General features: G+C 40.4%; 1 protein-coding gene across 1 annotated transcript; it reads left to right on the plus strand.

The window, feature by feature from the left end:
• The first annotated feature begins 269 nt into the window (after window positions 1-269).
• Window positions 270-22,095, plus strand: ZBTB37 (zinc finger and BTB domain containing 37). The gene is made up of 5 exons (XM_070396935.1): window positions 270-513; window positions 1,843-2,799; window positions 4,763-4,862; window positions 6,823-7,827; window positions 16,388-22,095. Exons 2-4 carry the CDS (start codon window positions 1,877-1,879, stop codon window positions 7,309-7,311), a joined length of 1,512 nt encoding a protein of 503 aa, XP_070253036.1. The 5' UTR covers window positions 270-513; window positions 1,843-1,876; the 3' UTR covers window positions 7,312-7,827; window positions 16,388-22,095.
• Window positions 22,096-22,574: the final 479 nt, after the last annotated feature.

The raw sequence follows: 22,574 nt of genomic DNA on the forward strand, positions 1-22,574 counted from the left end.
CAGGACCCCGGGATGGGCGGCCCCCTCCCCCACCCCCACCCGCCACACCCAGACACACACACCCACCTCTGAGCAGCTCCCCGCCCGCCCACACCTACCTCCTGGACGGGGTCCCGGGGCGCCGCCCCCTTCCCGGTCTGTACCCCGCACCTGATGGCCCGCTCCCAGGCCGCGCGCCCGGCTCCCCCCGCTTCCCCTGCTCCTCGGTGACAGTGCGCGGCTCAGTCAGTGCCCCGCTCCCCGCGCTTCCTCACCCGGACGGAAGCCACTCGAGGACCGGAGTGGCCCACCGCACGGCGTTCCCGATTCTCCTCTTCCAGCTCCCACTCCTCCAGCGCCGACGGTAGTGCAAGACCCTGCTCCAGGGCCTCCTCCACTGGGGCACTGCCGGGAAGAGCAAACAAAAAGGCGCTGGTGTAGGCTCCAAAACACACATCTGAATTCAGGATGGCATCGACAGAGGCTCTTACTGGATTAAAAGTTGTCAAACAAACAAAAACGCTTTGGAAAAAGGTCAGATTGGCTACAGTTGGTTCTTGAAAACAATGTATGCACTTCCCTGTTTAACTGACCGGTGTGTTGTGAATGCCGGGCAGTCCTGTGAGCTTGTCAGATAAATTCCTGAAGTTTCAGGTCTTCGGTAACTATGTAATGCCCTAACTTTACAGATAAATGGAAACACATTGGGCTCCAGTTAGTGTCTTCCCAGTGGGGTGTATATAAAACTACTCCCAACCACGGAAAGCTGTTGGATGCGATTATAGGCTTAGTGTTTTTAAAACCTTTTAATGTAAAAATACTGGCCATACTTGGTAAATGCTCTATTTTTTTTTTTTTTTTACCAGCTTTGGGGAACTAAATGTCAGAATCAAAGTACCATCCCCACCCTGAAATTCCCAACTTTGAAATTGGATTATTTAGATAGGGGCAGGTATACCTGCCTTTTCCTAATTCTGAGAGTGAACGTCAAGTCTCCTCATCTCAGTTGAGTCCTGTGGCACCTTTCCTAGAGTTTGCCTCAAGTCCTAAACCTCAACCCTTTTTGTGAGGGCTCCGGCGCATCCTTAAAAATAATGGCTTGCATTCCTGTGGGATAGTAGTGACTTTGTAAAATAATAAACTCACACAAGTAGTAAAATATTAAGAAGAGGCATATCTAATCGACCTATCTGTGCATAATCACATTTATTCAAAACCTTATTTCCTCCAAGGAAAAGTTGTCATAGGATTTCATATTCAGTGCAAATACCTTATGATTAATGCTTAAAAAAACAAAACTCACAACTGCTTTCCCCCTCTCTGTTCTGTTGAACTCTGTTTTATTGTTGCATAGCTTATTAGTAAGGAAAGTATGGGTATAGCTTGAATTTTTAGAAATCTAACAATCACTTTTGTGTGTGTGTGTGTGTTTTTAATATATTTGTATTGATTTCAGAGAGGGAGAGGGAGTGGGAGATAGAAATATCAAATCATGAGAGAGAATCATTGATCGGCTGACTCCTGCATGCCCCCTACTGGAGATCAAGCCCACAACCGCACATGTGCCCTTGACCAGAACTAAACCTGGGACCCTTCAGTCCGCAGGCCTATGCTCTATCCACTGAGCCAAACCTGCTAGGGCTAACAGTCACTTTTTTGGGTTTAATGGTGTCTTGCTGTGAAACCTAGACTGAAAAAGCCTGTTGGTTTTTCTATTCCATATCTAAACATAAGGCAGGTGTCTCTTTTTACTGGGAGATTTTGAAATTTTGCCAAATGATGTTTTTCAACATGTTTGAACTGGAAAGCATAAGGGGCATACAATTCTAATTGTTCATGAGAATCCGGTTTCCTCTTTCGCAGGGTTGAATGCCTGCCTACACCCTCAGGCCCCACCATGGAGAAGGGTGGTAACATACAACTGGAGATCCCTGACTTCAGCAACTCTGTCCTGAGCCATCTAAACCAGCTGCGCATGCAGGGCCGGCTCTGCGATATCGTGGTCAACGTGCAAGGACAGGCTTTTCGGGCTCACAAAGTGGTACTGGCCGCCAGCTCTCCCTATTTCCGGGATCACATGTCCTTGAACGAGATGAGTACTGTCTCCATTTCGGTCATCAAGAACCCCACTGTTTTTGAACAGCTCCTTTCTTTCTGTTACACAGGGCGGATATGCCTGCAGCTGGCAGATATCATCAGCTACCTGACAGCTGCCAGTTTTCTGCAAATGCAGCATATTATAGACAAATGCACACAGATCCTAGAGGGCATTCATTTCAAAATTAATGTGGCTGAGGTCGAAGCAGAATTAAGTCAAACGAGGACAAAGCATCCAGAGAGACCTCCAGAGTCTCACAGGGTTACACCAACTCTAAACCGCTCCCTTAGCCCACGGCAAAATGCCCCAAAGGGAAGTCGGCGAGGTCAGGTTAGTGCTGTGCTGGACATCAGGGAGCTCAGTCCTCCTGAAGAGTCCACCAGCCCTCAGATCATTGAACAGAGTTCTGATGTAGAGAGCCGGGAGCCTATTCTTCGGATCAACCGAGCAGGACAGTGGTACGTAGAGACAGGAGTAGCAGACCGAGGGGCACGGAGTGATGATGACGTGAGGGTTCTGGGGGCAGTACACATCAAAACAGAAAATCTAGAGGAGTGGCTGGGGCCTGAGAATCAGCCTTCTGGAGAAGATGGGAGCAGTGCTGAGGAAGTCACAGCCATGGTGATTGACACCACGGGCCATGGTTCCATAGCACAGGAAAATTACACTTTAGGATCTTCAGGAGCCAAGGTGACTCGGCCAACAAGCAGTGAGATTGACAGGTAAGTTTTGTTTTGTTCGCCCATCTAACAGCTGTTGTACAGACATAACTAAAGCGGGCCCCCAGCGTGGTACAGAGAGCATCTTCCTTCCTTGATGCTCTTAGCCGAAATAAGTTTGTGTTGGGGAAACTGGAGGTGTGCCAAAAGGCTTGCATTCTTATTTTTTTAAAGCAGGAAGCTCCTTGCCCTGGCCAGTGTGGCTCAGTTGGTTGAGCGTCATCCCATGCACCAAAGGTCACTGGTTTGATTCCGGTCAGGGCACATGCCCGGCTTGCAGGCCCAATCCCCAGTAGGTGGTGTGCAAGAGGTAGCCAATTGATGTTTCTCTTTCATTGATGTTTCTCTCCCTCTCCCTTCCTCTCTCTCTAAACATCAATAAAAACATTTTTTAAAAATAAAAATAAAAATAAAGCAGGAAGTTCCTAGTCCTGAAGAATTCAGTGTTACGAGAACTGTGGTAAAATTAGACACTTCCATGAATCAGATAGCATCTGCAGCCACACTGTATCAGTAATTAGCAAGGCTTTCTTGGAATTCCAGGTAGAGGGCTGGTCATCAGCTGGGAACCTGGCAGATTTGCCCTTCTTCCTTGTGTTATCACCCAGGTAGGTGGTCTCAGGGGAGTTTTACTTGCCTTTGTGGTGCTGTTTACTTTTCTTTGCTTCCCACCTATCAAGTTAGAAGGGGTATGGTACCAGCACTAATTGTTCTTTTTAAATTAGTGTAATCACAATACAGTTATTCCAAAGAAAAGCTTTGGACGTGGTTTTTATTCCTTTCTTCACTTGTCATTTGATTTCTTCCTTTTGTCTTTCATTGGTGACTGCTATCACAGGTCCAAGAGTCTGTTTTTCACCAGTGCTACTAGGTCCCATGGCTCCCATTTCTCTTTCTAATGGTAATTAGAGCATTTCTTTTTGGTGGAGATAGCAATAGTTTTAATTTAAGTAAATTTAAAGATAGTTTCAGTTGAAAGTATTGTCCTGGCTGGTGTGGCTCTATTCTATTAGTTGGGCATCTTCCCATGCACTGAGAGGTTGCAAGTTCAATTCCTTGTCAGAGCATATGCTTGGGTTGTGGGCTTGATCCTCTGTAGAGGGCGTATAGGAGGCAGCCCATAGATGGTTCTCTCTCATCCATCTTTCTCTCTCCCTCTCTCTCTTCCTCCTTCTCTCTAAAAATCAATAAAAAAACCATTTTTTTAAAAAAAAAGAAAGTATTATCAACTTAGATTGATCATATATGTTCTTTTTCCCCTTTTAAAAATAAATTAAAGTTGACTGCATGGACAATGAAAATTTAAAAAGTTATAACGGTTGGTTGATACCTGGTCTTGAGAGACATATGTGTTACAAATTTCTAAAGTATATATTGTATCCAGTTCAGGTAGTCTTGATTTGGCTATTTTCCTTCTTGTGTTCTTAATAGTTAAAATATTCTTGAGCACAATACTTATTGCCACCCCCCCCCATGTTAGTACTGTATCAGAAGTAATAGCTTAATGCAAAGACTGAATCTCCATGATCTACTATATCAAAAGTCTGAAATATATAACGAGTTATGTTAGGGCCTAAAGGAAGGAACAACCAAAAACCTAATCGTTACCTAGAACCCAGTTTTAATTTATTCTTTTATGGTTCCCAATACTTACTTAAGGATAGAACTTATATTTAGTTTTAGCTTCCCCAGGTCATATGGTCTATCTCATATGTAATTCTGTATTTCTTAAATTTACTACGGCAAACCTTTCTTAAAAAACAAAACAAAACAAAACAAAAAAAACCTTTCTTGTCTTATTTCAAATCAGATCCTATTATTGACTCCCTGGAAGTATTTCTTAGTCATCTGTTGTTCAGTTTGTTCCCCTTCTCTCAGCCATGGGATAAAGAGGATAAACATCACCATTTTTTAAGTTCCTTGACACTGCTCTTTTGTTAGTCCCCTTTTGCTCCTCTTCCGACAGATTTAGCCCCTCCGGCAGTGTTGTCCCCTTGACGGAGAGACACAGAGCCCGAAGTGAGTCTCCTGGGAGAATGGATGAGCCTAAGCAGCCCAGCTCCCAGGTATGTAGTTGTGATGGCTGATGCAATTGCCACTGTGTGTGAATCCGACAGGAAAGATGTAGGACAGGGAACAGGGACCCTGTTAAAGAAATATTCTCCTTGATTACTTTTTTCTTTATTCCTGTTTGCAAGCATGCAGGAAATGCACTTTTGGTGTCAGCAGAGTTTGGGAAATAGAAAAGATGAGATTGCAGAACTCTTTTCTGAACCAGTCTTTAGTCCTGAGAGTAGAAATAAAAAAGTAACCCCTGAAAAGTAAATGCAGGAAATGCAGGACCTGAGATGGAGAGCCTGATTCAGTACATGTGTGGTGGGTATAACACTACATAATTACTACTTTATGTAATAGAAAATATTTGTACACAGCTGCTTTTGCATTTTTATATGCTTACATCTTTTCATTTATTTTCTTCCTGAATCTTTTGTTAGACTAAAATGTTTTAGAGAAGATAGGAATTATGTCTTCTATTTTCTTTGCAATTCTCCTTAGCAAGTAGCATAAGTAGTTGGTTGATATTATTGTTTGTTTTTCCTCACAGGTCTCTATCATTGAAGATTTATTTGTAAAAGGACAGTAGACCTCACCAAGTAGAACTTAATACGTTGTAAACACTTTTGTCCTTTGAAAGAAAACACTGGTGGACTAAGATTGCATAGCTAATTTTTTTTAGCTTCTGCATTATACTGGTAGTATCTTGTTTAGTTTTTACTTAAACATTGGACATTTAGTGTGTATATATTATAATAACAGCAGCAAGACATTGTTAGAAACTACATTTACTTGCATGTTACCATGCCAGTTTTTCGGTACCAGAAAAGGAATTGTAACTATTATAAGGTTTTTTTTAGTTTTAATAAGGTGTTAGAGAAAATATTAGGAGCTTGGAGGGAAAGTTTACTCTTAGTATTAGGGCCCTTTTTCTCTCATCTTTCAAAAGAATGTGATGACTATGTGAAGGTAACTATGATGCAAATAAATACGAGACAGACCTTATAACTTAATGGGGGCATAAGGCAGACTAACACATACACAAAACAGATATAGATGAGACTATATAGCCCTCATTAACAGTGTTGTGGGAATAGAGTGCTTAAAAGGCAGTTACTGGAATCAATAACCACTTAAAGAAAGTGGAGAATTTAAGTGCAGTATTTAATGAAGTGGTTAGAAAGAGGTAACTTAATGCATATGTAGATATAATAGGGATAACAATTGGAATTCTACAAGGATGTTTACCCGACTAAAGCAGAAGGTGCAGACTATAAAGAAATAGAAAATAAATAATATTGTTTGGAGATGATATTAAGAGATGAGTTAAGCCGAAACCGGTTTGGCTCAGTGGATAGAGCGTCGGCCTGCGGACTGGAAGGTCCCGGGTTCGATTCCAGTCAAGGGCATGTACTTTGGTTGCGGGCACATCCCCAGTGGGAGACGTGCAAGAGACAGCTGATTGATGTTTCTCTCTCATAGATGTTTCTAACTCTCTATGCCTCTCCCTTCCTCTCTGTAAAAAAATCAATAAAATATATTTTTTAAAAAAGAGAGAGATGAGTTAATATGACGTGTGAGAGTTTAGATGATGCAGATAAATGAACGTTTCCATCAAAGTACCTACCTGATTATCTAGATATAATTGTAGATTAGCATTCAAGAGGATGGTATGAGTGGGCCCAGATTCTTCTATTGCTGTACAATAGATCATTTACTGGCGGTTCCATAAAAAGCATGCAGTTTGTCAGCCAGAAAGTAACTTGACTTTCTTGTTGTGTTATGGTAATGGAATACAGTGTCCTCATTTTTTTTAATTGTTATGTTAACAACTTTACTTGTGGGTAGTAATTTCCTGTTTGGATCTCTAAAATCAGCATAAAGCTTAGTAACAGAGGTAAAAGTAAATTTGATTTATTTTACTATTCACAGTATATGTTCTTTTGTGCTTATTTTCCTCACCTGGCACAGGTAGAAGAATCAGCAATGATGGGAGTAAGTGGCTATGTGGAGTATCTTCGAGAGCAAGAAGTATCTGAGCGGTGGTTCCGGTACAACCCCCGTCTCACCTGCATCTACTGTGCCAAATCTTTCAACCAGAAGGGGAGCCTGGACCGGCACATGCGCCTGCACATGGGGATCACACCATTCGTCTGTCGTATGTGTGGCAAGAAGTACACCCGCAAAGATCAGCTAGAGTATCACATCCGCAAGCACACAGGCAACAAGCCCTTTCACTGCCATGTTTGTGGCAAAAGTTTCCCCTTCCAGGCCATCTTGAATCAGCACTTTCGCAAAAACCACCCTGGCTGTATCCCCCTGGAGGGGCCTCATAGCATCTCCCCTGAAACAACTGTCACATCTCGAGGACAAGTCGAGGAAGAGTCACCTTCACAAGAAGATACAGTTGCTCCTGGGGAAACTGCCCAGGGCTCTGTGTCCACCACTGGGCCAGATTGAAACATCGAGGGGGAGGGGGCAGACCCTCTTCCCCATTGGGCCGTAAGCAGCCAGCATCAGGGCCATGGGCTGGTACTTCGATTCACAAAATGCCACATCACTAGATTGGAAGATGCTCCCAAGATGTTGCCAAACTAGAGGATCAGCAACATACACAGAAGCACTAGAGGCTTTTCCCCCCCTCCTTCCCACCTCACACTTTGGAAAATATCAAGCAAATCAACTTTCTAATTCAGGGATCAACAGCCTTGGTTTGTTAACTTTATAAGAAAAAATTTTTTTAACAAAACAGTGATAGATGCTCATTTATCTACCAGTCACATTTGAACATTGTCCTTTGGTCCATGTCATCCTGGTGGCTGTCACTCACCCAGATCTAAAAAACCCAGCAGGAGCCTTGGTCATCGGAACCAGCCAACCATATGAGGAATTTCCTTTCTTCCTTTCTGCCAGAATGTGCAGCTTCAAATTTCAAGGGGAAAAAAAGAATCCTGGTGCTTCTTATTGTTTTGAAAGGTTAGACTTATCTTTGCTCTGACTAGGCATCTGCTGCGTGGTCATGTTTCTGGTAACAGCCATGCTGGAGGCAGCATCTGCTGAAGCACTTTAGGCAGCTGAACGTGAAATGACAGCAGTGTTTGCAATAGGTACCACTAAGCTTGGGGCTTGGAGTGCTGGGTTGAGGTGAGGGGAGCAGAGGGAAGTTTTGGATTTGCAAACGTGGAACAGTACAGAACCTACTGCAACTTACTGCTTGGTATTTGTAAACCACCGTGCTTGTATATCTTTGGATATTAGGAAATGGCTCTAGTACGGATGAATTAACGTGTTAGGCTGACTACCAAAGTTTCCTCCACTTTCTTTGGCTCCTAGTTTCACATAACAGCAATAGTATACATCAGAAATGTCCCTTTCCAGTGAAATGAGCCTGGATTGTATTTTTAAATCCACAGGTCTCCATATTTGATAACTTTTATATGAAGTTTTAAACACATTTTTTCTGCAGCATTCTGATTGAAGAAATTCAACACTATGGTTCTTATTGCAGCCACAATTCCATTTCCTCTTATATAAGTAATAGTTTATATTTTCAGTCCAATAGAAGAACCTCACTAAATCCATGTCTCATGTCTGCAAACCTAGTAATTCATAAACCAACCATCAGCAAATTGCTGGTGACTCCAAGAGCTTTGCTTTTTAATATAGTACAGGGCATTTACCAGAAAACATCAGGCACAATCATGTTGCAATAAATTGATCAAGGCATCAGTTTTGATCAGGTTTGATTACTTAATCATTCCTAAGATTTTTTAAAACTTCAGGAGACCTTTTTGGTAATTCTGAGATTCTTACTTCAGCACTGAGAGTCAAGAGGAATTTACCAAGCGTGTAGAGCTTTAGATGCCCGATTGTGTATGCAGAGAATGAGGGTGGATTTTTAAGGGATGCAGGCAAGTAGATGCTTACAAGTTACAGTGCAAATAGAAAGGAGAAAAATCTCTAGCTTCTCTTAATGATCATTAAAATGTTAAGATTAGTATTTAAATGCATAGTGGTTTAAGAAATTGTCTTGGTGCAGAGGCATAGATGATTGTTAAAGGGATTTGGAAGAGGGCCTGGTCATGCCTGCACTGGTGAGCCATTTGTGAGTGTGAGTAGTGCACTCCCTTCCTGAGAATCCTTTGTGATATGTGGAAAGGGGGACAGGAAAGGTGGCATTTCTTTGATGATAGGATGTTAAATGCAAAGGGTAATTCTTAAGCAATCTAAGAATTGTACATACACATACAGCTGCACTGTATCACTAGAGAATGGTTATTTTTTCTCTTTAGAAAAACAGAAATGTGTCTTTTAATAGGAATGTAATAATGCTATTGTATGTTAAGAGCCTACCCTTAAACTTTGTTTTGGAGTGTATTTTATCTTTATAAGACATTGACCAGGACACCATGATAGGGTAAAAACTCTTGCCTAGGTCCATCTTAAGGACCGACTAGGCTCTGTGACCTACAAAAAGTAGAGTTGAAATGAGACTAAAATCTATACGGAAACATTTCAGCTGGTAATCAAGGCTTTCAATGGACAGATCTTGCCATAACTAAATAGGTGAAAAGTACAGAATATGCTGCTTTAGCTGGAGCTTTTAAGCCTACCAAAAAAAATATTAAGTCAATCCTATGTTTGAGAAGTAGTATGCTGGAAAGTTATTGCTTTGCTAGTTTTCTTAGATTTTATGTGAGAAAATAGAGCTTTTTAAACTATTACCAAATTGTAAAGGTGAAGTGCAGTAATTTCTGTAAAGAGAAACTTTGCAGCATTTGTCAGTACATACTCTCTCTGGGGTTGGCAGCAAACACTTTGAATGCAGTAGAGACTGTCCAATAGACATGGAAATACTATGAGTGCTTGGTGGGTTCCTCACCTTTTCACTCATTTCTAATAGCTTTTGCTGTGTTAATACTGTGAATAGTGCCTCCAGGTCGTCTAGGACCTCGTCAGCACAATTGTCTTTGCTGGGTCTCTCCTTTTCACTGGTCTAGACTAGAGCCAGGAGGTTCGTGAAATTCAAGTTTCCGAAAGCAATTTTCCCATTTTAGCTAGGAGAGATAGTGTTATTCTGAATACTTATCCATATTCTTTTCCAGGTTCACTGTGACATTGCCCTAGTTCTTAGCTAACATCATGTGGGAGCATAGGAGTTAGTAGTGTTCTACCTACATCAATGAATCGCTATATTGTTGTGTGCACAGAGGATACCTCTCTTAACAGTGTTCTAAATGACTTTAGCTAATGCTGAAAATTATTACCAAATCTTCACCTTGTGAAGGGAACTGCATTAGCAATGAGAGCTGAATCATCAAGTACTTTAATGCCAAGAAATAGCAAACACTGGGCCTGTTTTTATTCATTGAATGGCTCTTCTTAGCAAAAGAGCTACCCAATATTCTCAGCAAACTAAGAGAGACAGCAATATATTCATCTTCTTTCATTCTAAGGGGTACCTTTTATTCTCTCTGAACTCTGATACCAGTATAAAATGCAGCATTGGCATGTGCAGTAACACTGTACTGAGGCAGAAAGGCTCTTTCTAATGACCTGTTCTCTCTTTACTCAGAACCATATTTACCTCTGAACTGAGTTGAGTTTTATTTTATGTAACTTGCAAACTACCCCAGAGCCATTTCATTGTACCAGAGGGTTAAATCTAATTTTGAATATGTAAAATAACTTACTAAAGGATAAAGATTGAGAACGAAGGGAGATGGCAGTTAAGGGAAGTTTTCTTGCTATTTTGTTTTTTGGTGGTTTTGTTTTTTGTGTGGGTTTTTTGTTTGTTTGTTTGTTTTGGGGTGGTTTTTTTTTATGTTTCCAGTTCCTTCTACATCTGTGAAATGGGGTTTTCCAAAGATGGTTTAACATATAGAATTAAATCATTTTCCTCTGAACTTCATAGTTGAAATTTGACCTTGGCTGGAAAGTGGTCTGACCAAAGAAATAGTGAACTTCATCCTTAATAACTGAATAGTCTTTTATCAAGAAGGAACTTTTAAAAAGTGTTAGCTGTTACTTGACACTGATTTTGTTTCCTTTAATTGGTAAAAACTACATTTTGTTTGACTAGAAGATCTAATTTAAAGAAATGAAAGCAATGGCTAATGGAAAGAAATTCAACAAAGACAAAAGTCTTCTGAATCATAGTGGAAAGGCATTTGGTCAGGAAGGAGTTTGAATCCTGAAAGTTTTTTTCCTCTCAGATACAATAGACATGGTTTTTTTCTCTTCCTCACAAGTCCTTCTCCTCATCTGTGTACTTACTTGTTTAAGGAACAACAGATAAGTTTTCACTGAACTTAATCTTTGAAAGCCGGGCTCTTTACTTAGGCCTCATGGGAAAGAGTGCAAAATATTGAAGTATTTTGGTTCCTGCGATTTAGAAGGGAAAACAAGCAATTAAGTCAGGTTAATCCCTAAATTTCAGAGGCTGTCCCTTTGTAAAGTATGTCCCTAGGACTATGAATTAGATCTGTGTTCAACAAACTGCAGCCCCCTGGTCAAAAGTGATAGTGGACTAGCCTCTTCATTTAAGTGTTGTTTATGGCTACTTTCTTCTACAATTCAAAGTTGAGACCAGATGGCCTGCAAAGCCTGAAAATACAGTATTTACTGTCTGGCACCTGACAGAAGTTTACCAGCTCCAAATTAAATTTGAACGCATCACCCCCCAAATTTGTCAGTCCTGCCATTTTGCTATTATAAATTCGCAAGTTTAAAAGGGTTTTAATTCGTATTGCTATATATGCATGTTTCCCAAAAGAGTTTGCCATCTTTTCCTAGTTCCTTTTCTCACAACCCTCCTTGTGCTCCTTAATGATTCCCATTGCTTTAAGAGCATTTAGAATAGTCCTTAGGATTTGACCTTGCCTTAAAGGTGCAGGTAGATTAAAGTTTAGGATGGTTGTTACAGATATAGCCAAGTAATTTTTAAAAACAATCCCCATGCATAATAATGTAAGGTTAAACAAATACCATGTTTACATAAAATACGGTAAAAAATTGTTTTTATAAGTAAGCTTTGCCATTCCTCTGAGTTAACTTGAACTGCCTTGCATAATGATAGCAAGGGTGAATTTATTCCCACTAGTATTAAAATTGTATTTCTGTTAGGAATAAGTGGTTTGATTCTTATCCAAAGTACTGTTTTTCTAGATTAGAAACCTCTAACTTTTCCTGTTTATAAATCTTCATTCTCATTTCCTCAAGTAAACATACTCTGTTCCTTGTGGAGTACTGAAAAGCCAAATCTTCCTTTTCCGTTTTTAATGAATGTTTTAAAGCATAATGAAACGTCTGGAGATTGCTAATTCTTCTTAGACCTATCTTCCAATTTCTATTACTGTATGTAATTCTTCTGAATATATATTGGGCCATTATATATTTGTGAATGTTCATTCTTACTGTTCCAATAGCTTATTTATGCTAGATGTGAAAAAATTGGAAATTTTAAAGAAATAATAATAGAATTCCTTGCAAAAGGAGAATATAGTTGTTCCCCATTTGAAAACAATACATGGTCCTCTGCATTAGATGCACTTGTCTGAATAAAGGGTTGTAGGCCACGCAGGTGCAATCCCAGCGAGTTTGCCTCTCACCTTGTGGTGGTAGCTCCATAACACACGTGAAGTTCGGGTGAGTGACCCAGCCACCTGTAGGGCACTTCTTCACCAGGCATTTTATTCTTAGAGTTGCCTTTCTCTAACTCGGAGATTAGTAAGTTCTACATAATACATCCTCTTAGTAATAAGTAATCTTCATCGATAATACTTGCCTACATTTGTTCTGCCTTGTCTTAGAGCACTTACAGTAATAGTGGGTTCTTGGCATTTTGGACTGTTGCTCTTCTGACTACTTTGAGATTCTGATTATTAATCTGGGATTTTGGACTTGTGAAAGAAATTGGATTCAGATATATAAGCTCAGTGAATCATCTGCACCCATCCCTCCTTGAGGTCTGTAGTAGATGTCATTTAAATATGAATCTGTTTAATATGAGAAACAGTGGAGTTTGCCAAGTATTATGACTTCTTTGATAATTATCAACTTTATGTTTTGCCTTCTTTGTTTTCTAGTCTCTTTCTCTGTTTTCAGTCTTCTTATTCTTAAGTGGTGCTTTTCCCAGGGCCAGTCTTTTTGTTTTGCAGTAAGTGGGTTTTCTTGCTCAGAACAAGCCAAAGTTGGATCTTTTGAGTACTTTGAAACACGTGACTTAGTTACATTCCAAAGGGTATAATTATTGATTGGAATAATGATATCAAACTTAGAAAATATCTGTACAGACTGTCCTGTTTTGTTTTATAAGCGGACTATCTTTTCCCTCAACTGTGAGGAACAGTGATGACTTAGAAGGCAACTATTACTTGAAATACATACTATTTTCACAGAGGGTACATATATAAATAAATTCCTTATCATACATCTTTCCCATTATTTATATAACAAATATCTCCCATCTTAACACAGTTAAGAATGGCCCACCAGCTCAAATAGTGGAAGATTTAAACAACAAAGCTAAATTATAAAGGCAGAGCAGTTATGTTAAAAAAAAGAAAATACTTTTCTAATGCTTGCTTCTTTCATGTCTACTCAGTTAGTCCTATTGAAGTGACTAGAATTCACTATCCAGTTAAGAGAGATATATGTGCAGCATCTCATATGGCAACAGCACAATTTAACAGTACTAATTACTAATTACTGTGAATCTTAGAATCTGAATTAATCCATAATACCAAAAGTCACAGTATCTTATAGGGAAATTTTTTCTATTTTGTGAAATCACTTATCTTAAGTGGTAAGTAGCATATAGTCAAATCTGTGCCATTAAGTAAATATTAAGTACTTTTTGGTACTAGACGATGTGCTTGGAATTTGTATAACAAAATTGATTTTAGACGTAGTTTAGATCTGGCTTCCTATAGTACTTGAGAGTCCTAACCTTGGTTGGAGTCTGCATGTATTGTTTTTTAAAAGCCTGCACTTTTTACTGCATAGATAAAGGATCAAAAAGCAGGGGACAGAATTAACTGTACTAAGAAAATAACCCTATGAAGTAATAATAGAAGAACTAAAAGTAGCTGACTTTTTTGAATGCTTACTATGTGCCAGGCACAGTTCTGTGCTTCTTATTGATTAACTCTTCTAATCCTGTGACAATCCTATTAGGGTAGATACTGTTATTATTTTCACTTTAGAAAGGAAGAAACTGAGACACAGAGGTTGACCCTGGTAGTCTCATACAAGAGTTAACAGATTATATTGCCTTTAATAGGTATAATTATACCACACTGTATAGATGAGGAAACTATGAGCCCAAGGGTCACACCATGGATAAATTACACAGCCAGTATTTATCAATCTGATCCCAAAGTCCAAACTATCTTTACTATATCTTGTTGATTGTTTAATGATAAAGGTTGGGATGAACTGGAATATGTAATAGCCAGTAACAGTACTACTTATAGTGAACTGTTAATTCAAGAATATGTGGTTGGAAGATCTCTTCAAAAGATAATGCAGTTGATCTCTGAGCAGATGTTGAATGGTGAAAATTTTCTGGAGATATCGCCCACCGATTTCAAGAGTCACCCATTCAGTAGGTCTAGTGGCGAATGTGTGAATGAGTTACTACCAAGGCAGAAAATGAAAGCAAGCATTCCAGATATCTGTTGCTGTGTGACAGACTACCCAAACCTTCAGTGACTTAAAATAACTACTATTGTATATCTCTCGTGATGTTGTGGATCAGAAATTCAGGACAGGTTCATCTAGGCAATTCTCTTGCTTCCTGTGGTGTGACGAGTCAGGTCACTTGATAGTATTCAGCAAGTGGTTGGACTGGTCTGGAGTGTCCAAGAAACCTCATCCACATGCCTGCCACCTTCGCAGAATGGTTCACCAAGCCTCCTCTCCCTCGCTGGTGTCTCAGCAACTCTCTATGTGGTCTCTCCATTAAGGTAGTCAGACTTATTCAGAATGGCAGCTCAGGCCTCCAAGAGGCTGGGTAGGAGGTGGCATCCTGTTAAAGGCCAGGGTCACCACCATACAGTATTGGTCAAAGAAGTCACTGGTCAGCCCAGATTCATGGGGACAGGAAATACCTTCCCACTTGATGGAAAGTTTGTCAAGGATTGGGGCCTGTCCTTAATCTGTTATAGGTAGCATTCATTTTTTTTATTGGTGTTGACTCTTCTCTGTTCATTCATTTAGGTCCATTTTTTGTGCCATAGACACCATTTATTATGTCTGGCATTGGCCGGTAAAGGAGCTAGAAGGAGAATGAGACACAAACCTGCAACAGATTTCATTATCTACCTGCCTCTGAGTTTCATTATCTTACAGCAAAATGTCCATTTTTTTCTTTTGTTCCAACTTGTGAGCCTTTGCCCGGTTCTTTGTTTTGTGAAGCCACAGAAACTGTACATGCTGAGGGAGTAAAGAGCTTACTGTTACAGAACTTGAGATATCAGCTGTATTTTAAGTTTACAAGTAGGTGAAAACTGTGGCATGGGAAATTTATATGGCTACTAAACCTCTTTCAACAGGACTTTCTGTTGAGTGGCTAGAAAGATCATATTCTTGAAATAATTGGAAGTTTTGCCTACGTATCCCAGTCCCATCGTCACTGCCACCCAGCGGCACAGGCTCAGTTTTGTGCTAGGAGATGAGTAGGTTCGTCCCACTTTTATTACCTTTCATATAGGAAAATCCATGGCCCAATTTTACATTTTGTTAATCCTTTAAAGTTACCAGTTGCTGCCAACCTCTCTTATCTGAAATAACAGCTCATTGAAGTTTTGTCAGATTTAGAATTCTTTACTTTAACTCCTGCTGGCTAATAATAACTAGACACTAACTGCCATCACAAGAAATAAAGGGGGAGAATAAATTCTGCAACAAAATGATCATTCTCAAGTCCATACACTTTCTGAGAGAAGAAAGGTTTGGGATTATCCATCTATTCCTTGTGCAGTGGATGCCTGAAGAGTTAGCTATGAGGGGTTCTAGTTGGTCACCCCAATTATCATACAGTAAAGAGATCTCTGTCAGGCCTCAGGAATTGCAAATACAAGAGTAAAAGGAACACCCAGGGATGAAGACTTAGTTTAGGGCTCTACAGAATGCTGGGAAGGGAAAGAGGAGACTTTGGATAGGCTGGGATGGAATGCTTGGAGGCATATAGGCATCAAGATTAATTCGATTTTATCATGCAAAGATTGGGGCAGATTTTAATGAAGAAAAATAAAGGAGCCTTAACTTTTTTTTGATCCACATTTCCACGCAAAGTCTGCTCTTTGTGACAGAGAAAGCTTTTGAAGATTTCCAGGGAATGAAAACTCATGGTAATCTATGGAGGTGTCTCTCGGTCAGGATTTCCGGGCCCCTCTCTAGGCTCTCGGTGACTCTTAAATTTGAAATCATCTGATGGTTAGATGAAACTCAGTACTGTGGTTTTGAGTTGCAAAAGAGAACAGAGAAGAAAGGGAATTTGTAGATTGACAAAATATTTGTTCTTTTTTTTCAGCATCACAAGTCTAGACCAAATCAAGCCAATCACAACAACCTGAGTGAGTAGAAATTCCTTTAGGGTTTAGATTTCTGCTGGTAGCTGCATCTTAAAGTAGATATTTATGTCAAGAGAAGGTGATCTATTGTGTTTCCCATAAGGTAACAGAATCCTAACTCTAGTGGTTCTTTAAGAACCACGGCGAAAACAGAATTGCAACACAGGGAACAGAGCTTAAGATGTGTTTCCTCTGAAAGCCACGATGCTGAAACAGGGGACGCTAAGTGTGACTGAAATCACCTCTAGAATGGCTGTCAGCCAGACAGTAGAGATTTTAGAATTTTTATGGTATTCGTAATATTTTTACAAAAATGATTTTAAATCATATAACTTGAAGTTTTAAAAAAATAAGCCTGTTTTCTTTTTGGAAAACTGGCCCAATAAAAATAACACTAATATAATTCACTTGTATATGCATGTGCATTGAACACAGAGTGGTATACTAAAGAGAGTTCATGCAAATAACTTGTGGGAAGTTTGGCTATTTTCTTAATATCTTTTTTCATAAATGTATGTTTATAAATATTTACTCGTCCACTATGACCTTGGTAGCATTAGAAGCATTTTGTTAGTTGTATCATTGATTCTAAAAATCTCCTTCTTGGCACAGTAGGCTATGAGAGCTTTTTGTTGCTTTGTTAGTATTTTGGCTAAGAAATGATTTCTCGCACTTTCTATTTATAAAGATGTTATAACACATTGCACCCACTTAGTGCAGCTATTCTTCAGAGATAAAGTTGTAGGTGCTAAAGTGAAATGTATGTTTAAAAGCCTGGCAAAGGAGGGACCTCAGAGTAACCGATTTGGCTTGCATCTGCCTGAGAAGAGCTGGGGTACAGTATAAAACTGAGACTGAAAGCAGCTGTTAGGATAAGCGTGCTGCTGCTGCACGTTGCAATATTGTTGTGAGTGGCCAGCTCCGTGTATGTGACTTCATGTGTGTATGTGAGAAAAAGGTGTCTGATGAAGGCAGATGAGTCAGTGTATACTACCTCCCATTAAAGACTGAGCATATTCCAAGGTTGCCCTGCAACTCCTTCGGCAGGAGGCTGGACTCCTCAGCCAGTGCCACCCCCCCATTCTCTCTTGTACTCACTTCAGCTCCTCTACCTCTGAGCACTTGGCTGAAGAAAGAGTGTAGCTTTCTGTAGCAAGCAAAGGAAAGCCAAACCCAAAATACAGAGGCTGCCGGATCCAGTTCTCCTTGTCAAGTTAGATGTTAATGTTTGTTTTGGTGCCCAGATCAAAGTGTCAGAACACTTGGGGTTAGTGCTTTTATCCGCTGGCCTCTATTTGGCAAGAGTAGTCAGTGGAAGTGGAGCCTTTCTATTGTTTTCAAAGATGCACCCAACTCCTTTTAATGATGTGAAAAATGTATTTGAATCCTGCGTTGTTGTTGTTGTTTTCAGTTGCCATTTGCAGTCCATTTTGGGGGGACTGGAATAAAAACCATATGTTCCTGGTAATGAGCCTTCTGCCAATATCTTGACATGGAGGTGAGGATGACATGGATTTCTGGGTGGCCTGTTTTGCTTTTTTGTCACTTCAAAGAGTGATGTTCCTGTTTTTAATGCCGATACTGTTATAATAGTCAGGATGGCCTCGCTTGAATGTTGTGGGTGTCAGAAAATGTAGTTTTAGTAGTAAAATGCCACTAGGCAGGCCACCTAATCTGGAAGTCCAGCTGTAGCACTCAACTGACTGGCTGTTTGGGGCACTGGCACACTGAGCCACATCAGGTCACCTCCCCTTGGAACATCTGTTACAGCTGGGAAAGGACCACTGGCCCTTTAATAGGTACCCTGGAATGCTTCCGCCTTTTCTTTCTAATGCACTGGCTGGTCCTAATGTCTGATGAGGAGTGAAGATGAGACAGAGTGATCCATTTTTATATTTTGAGAGGTTGGCTTCTTTGTTTCAGGTACTAGCTAATAAATATTCATTTACCCAGTAACTGGGTAGGACAAGCGATGATACCAACAGTGTGAAATTCCAAATAATGAGACAAGCATTACTCATAGGTGACAACTGATGCAGAGTAACCTCTGTCTGAGTACAGTATGAATCCTGTAGATGAGGCAGTAAAATCAATGTGAATCTATTCACCACAGCTATTTTTTGTATAACTGTAAAATAATTGTCAGTGTATAAGCCAGGCTGATATCCTGGACTCAGGAATTAACTCCTTAGGAAAATTCTCACCTCTGGCTTGTCTTTTGTTTGTGCCCAGATTCTGTCCTAGGCCAGTCCCCAGCTGTTTTGCTATACCACATGCTTAAGGTACAGTCTTACCTAAAATCAATAATTTATTGTTGATGGTGCAGCCAGTACAGCTAAAGTGATTTACTTAAAAACAGAACAAACACAACAGTGAGAAACGCCTAGATCTTTCCTTTGAGGCATGTTAAATCTGTGAATTGGGAGGAAGCATGGAGTCTTCCCTTTCTTCCCTGTGACTTGGGTGAACACTGGCCTTACTGCTTCCTAGTTCAGAGCCAGTTGACCTTGGCCCCTAGACCTTCCTCATCAGATACCTTTATTGGCTCTGAGTTTAAGCTTATGGTGGGTGGGCCAAGACTCAGGTGTTACAATAGATCGTCCATTTGTCCTCAGAGTCATTCTGGAGAGAGATGTTGCCATCCATTCCATTTCCTCTCTATACCAGATACAAAGGCTGCATAAGTAAACAAAGCATATTTTCAAAGTCTGCTCTCTAGAACCCACTTTACATAGGTGGTTTGAGTGGAGGTTTCTCAGTTCTGCTACGAAAATAGAACCCTTGACCTTATTAAAAGAGCCAAGCCACGCCACCCAGGCGGACCTCTCTTTGTAAAGTAACTGAGAAGCATTGTTAAATCAGTGGAGAGGAAAGGCTCCTTTCTGGGGTGATGCATTCAGTTGTCTCTTAGCTGTCTTCTATGTGGGATTTTTATGTAAAGTGACTTTCATTTTTCCTTTTTTGTGAATGAAATGCACTAGCTAAGGCTTAAATGTTTCTGAATTTTATAAGAAATGTGATATAGTCATTTTAGCATCTTTGTTCCAGGATGTCAAAGACCTAATCCACTAATTCCCAAATGAGGTTTCATATCTTTCCTTCTTTCTACCCCAGGTAGTAAAGATACCTGCCATGGCAACTTCACACATGGTAATGGAAGGGGAGAACTGTTTGATTTCCCATAAAAAGTGAGAGCCACTGTTCTAACTAAGGAGCTACCCAGTGATTTTTAATTCATGGAAGAAATTTGTGTTTCAGAGCAGGTTCAGACATAGCGGACTCTCTCCTGAGAGAATTCTAGGCACCATAGAAATTCGTTCATATATTGCCTACAAATAACTGATCATTTAAGTTTCAAATAGCTGGTATGTTTGAGAAGAAAAAGTGGGTCAAAAAGGAAAGACTGGTTCGTGCAGAGGACTGAATTAGCATCAGGCTATGAAATTTCATTACAGTAACATTAAGGCCTGGCTATTTGCTTAGCATGCAAATGCTGCAATGTCACTTAGAGAAAATGCCTCCTATGCCTTAGAAAACATGTGAAGGCTTCCTGATACTGGGTGGAATTGGAAAGCGGCAGCCTTTGCGACTTGTATGCATCGGGAGAGTGGCCCACGGGTTCTCCTACTGAAGAGCATTGTGGAGTACTGTGAAATGTTGTTGGACTTTATGCAAATCATGCCGCACTGGATTTTAAGATTGGGAGTGGGGAGAGTGGAAGAGGATGGGGAAGTGAAGGTAAATATATATATATATATATATATATATATATATAATGTATGTATATAAACTTGTACTAAATTTTAAGCAAGAAACGAAACATTCCCTATCAGGACTGTGAAGTTCTATCATGTTCTTCTGCCCTCCTGGGTCAGCTTGCTGATTCCTTTGAAACCTCTACGAAGTCCTTTTGGAAGCAGCTAACCAGAGGCTAGTCCGACCACAGTTTCATCACCTGCCCTATCCCTCTCCTCTCAACAAAAGAAAGATATTCCCAAACTCTAGGCAGAAGCAATGTGTTCTGTCCCAGCCACTCACTTCATCTGCTGTGGTCTGTGTTCACAGGTTGAGCCCGTTGCATTTTTTTCTGTGATCTCATGGCAGACCTTAAAGAGAATTGCCGGTTCAGTCAGGAACCAAGAGCTCCTCCTTTCAGAAATCTGAAAATCAGAACTCTCAGTTTGGGGCAGGTCAGCATATGTGAGGAAAGGGGAAAGTACATTGGAAGAGGAGAGAAGACTGAGGGTTCAGACAGAAGAGTCATGTAGCCAAAACTCGGTTTCTGTCAGATGGACGTGGTCTGAAAGAAATCTGTTCTCTATGGTGCTTATCCGGTGGGTGACACTGTCCCCACCCACTGTCCCTGGCATTGTGCCTTCCCACTGGTCACTGTGAAAAGCAGATCACACTGGACTCAGAGGCCAGACTCCAGGACAATTCCCCCTCATTTTGAGCCCACCACTTCTGCGTACAGCTAATAATGTAGCACTTAGTTCTCTTTGGAAAACTCTTGGGATTGTCCCCCAAGAAATAGTAAAGCGTTTAAAGGAAAATAGTCAGTGGTAGCTATCAAATAAGGAGATTATAGGGAAGTGTCACTTCCTCTCGGCTGATACTGATTGATAGCAAGCTCCTACAATGCCCCCTCCGCCTGAGTTTTTAAAGGCTACCATAATATTTGTAAGCAACGAACTTATCTAACATTTTTTCACAACTTGTTAATCAAGGATTCATATGAAAACAGACAATCAGTTTCTAAAATGCTGTTATCCCTGAAAGGGAATGAGGTAGTTTTTAACTATAAGAACCTACCAGTCTGTTTTTTCCCTTTGAAAAAACTAACCCTTGCAGTTTGTTTCTTTCATCTGCAGCGATTACTCCTGGTCGCTTAAAGATGCCTCAGACAAGTCAGTGAGCCAGGCTAGCGCCCTTGCACCTCAGAGGGTGCCGGGCTGGTTTGCGCATCTTATTTCCTTAGAGAGTATTGATCTTTATTATGACCTTAATTATAAATACCTATATATAGGAATAGGATTTCCTCTCACCCCACCCTCTTTTAATCATTATCACTTAAGTGTAAACCACCCCCCACACACACCCCTTTTACTGAATAAATGCACTTTAATTCCTAAGGAGAGTGGCTGTTTCCAGCCCTAAAGCCAGATTACTTCAGGAGGAGAGTTGAGGAGGGAGAACTCTTTTGCCAGACCCTGTGAAATTAACCAAATTCCTCAATGTAAACACACAATAATAACATCCTTTTTTAAGCCGCCCCCACCCCCAGCCAAAGGGAAAATGAAACAACCAAAATGGAAAAGTTCAAAATGCCTACTCTGATTTTAAAAGTTTCACTGGGGAACCCAATATTAAGTTATTTTCTCAGCTACCAAACTATCAGAAACTTCTGGGTTGTTTTGTGGGAGGCTGAGATTTTTTTCATTAGAAAGTCAAGTGAAAATACAAAGGCTGTAAGATGAGTCTGACTTGTGTCATTTCTAAATCTCAGCCCTTAATTTGACAGGTGTGCTCAGTCTCTCCTCCTGTAGGTTCTGTCCTTCCCCTGATGACAAGCCAATCTTTCTTGGTGGGTTGCATGCCTCCTAGAGCCCAGGAGCCCTGTTGTGTCGGGGAGGGGGGAGGGCAGGAGGGTGGGCGGAGACTGGGGTTGGGGGCGGGAGATTCCGAGAAAGAGTGAACAGATGGGTTTATATAAACATATTTAAAGCAGCTTAGCAAAAGCTTTCTCGTTGGACAGCTTTAAGAACAATGTGAATGAAATCTTAGCAACTTGGTTAGTAATCTGAAAAGTCTATTAATGTATACTTGAAAATCTGTATAAAGATACATTTTCCTCTTTATTTTAACACTGTGTAAAAGAACATTATGCATGTGAGTGGTTTGAGAATTAAATGGTTTAATACTCAGATTTGAGTCTCTGTTTTTCTGTACATAGAGATTAATGCGTTTTAAATTGGGGGATTTTTTTGTAAGGTGGGAATACCGAGATATCAAGCCCCCCTGCCCTTCTGGGATGCCTACCACCTTTAGGGATGATGCAGTCACATATCCTTCACTTCCTTTACCCAGATGTGTTCACTGGTAGCAAGTAAAAATCATCATTTTACCAAATGCCCAATAGCATGTCTA

Source organism: Myotis yumanensis, unplaced genomic scaffold, assembly GCF_028538775.1.
Source record: "Myotis yumanensis isolate MYYU_CA2020_CCGP unplaced genomic scaffold, mMyoYum1.0.hap1 SCAF_17, whole genome shotgun sequence".
NCBI lineage: Eukaryota > Metazoa > Chordata > Mammalia > Chiroptera > Vespertilionidae > Myotis > Myotis yumanensis.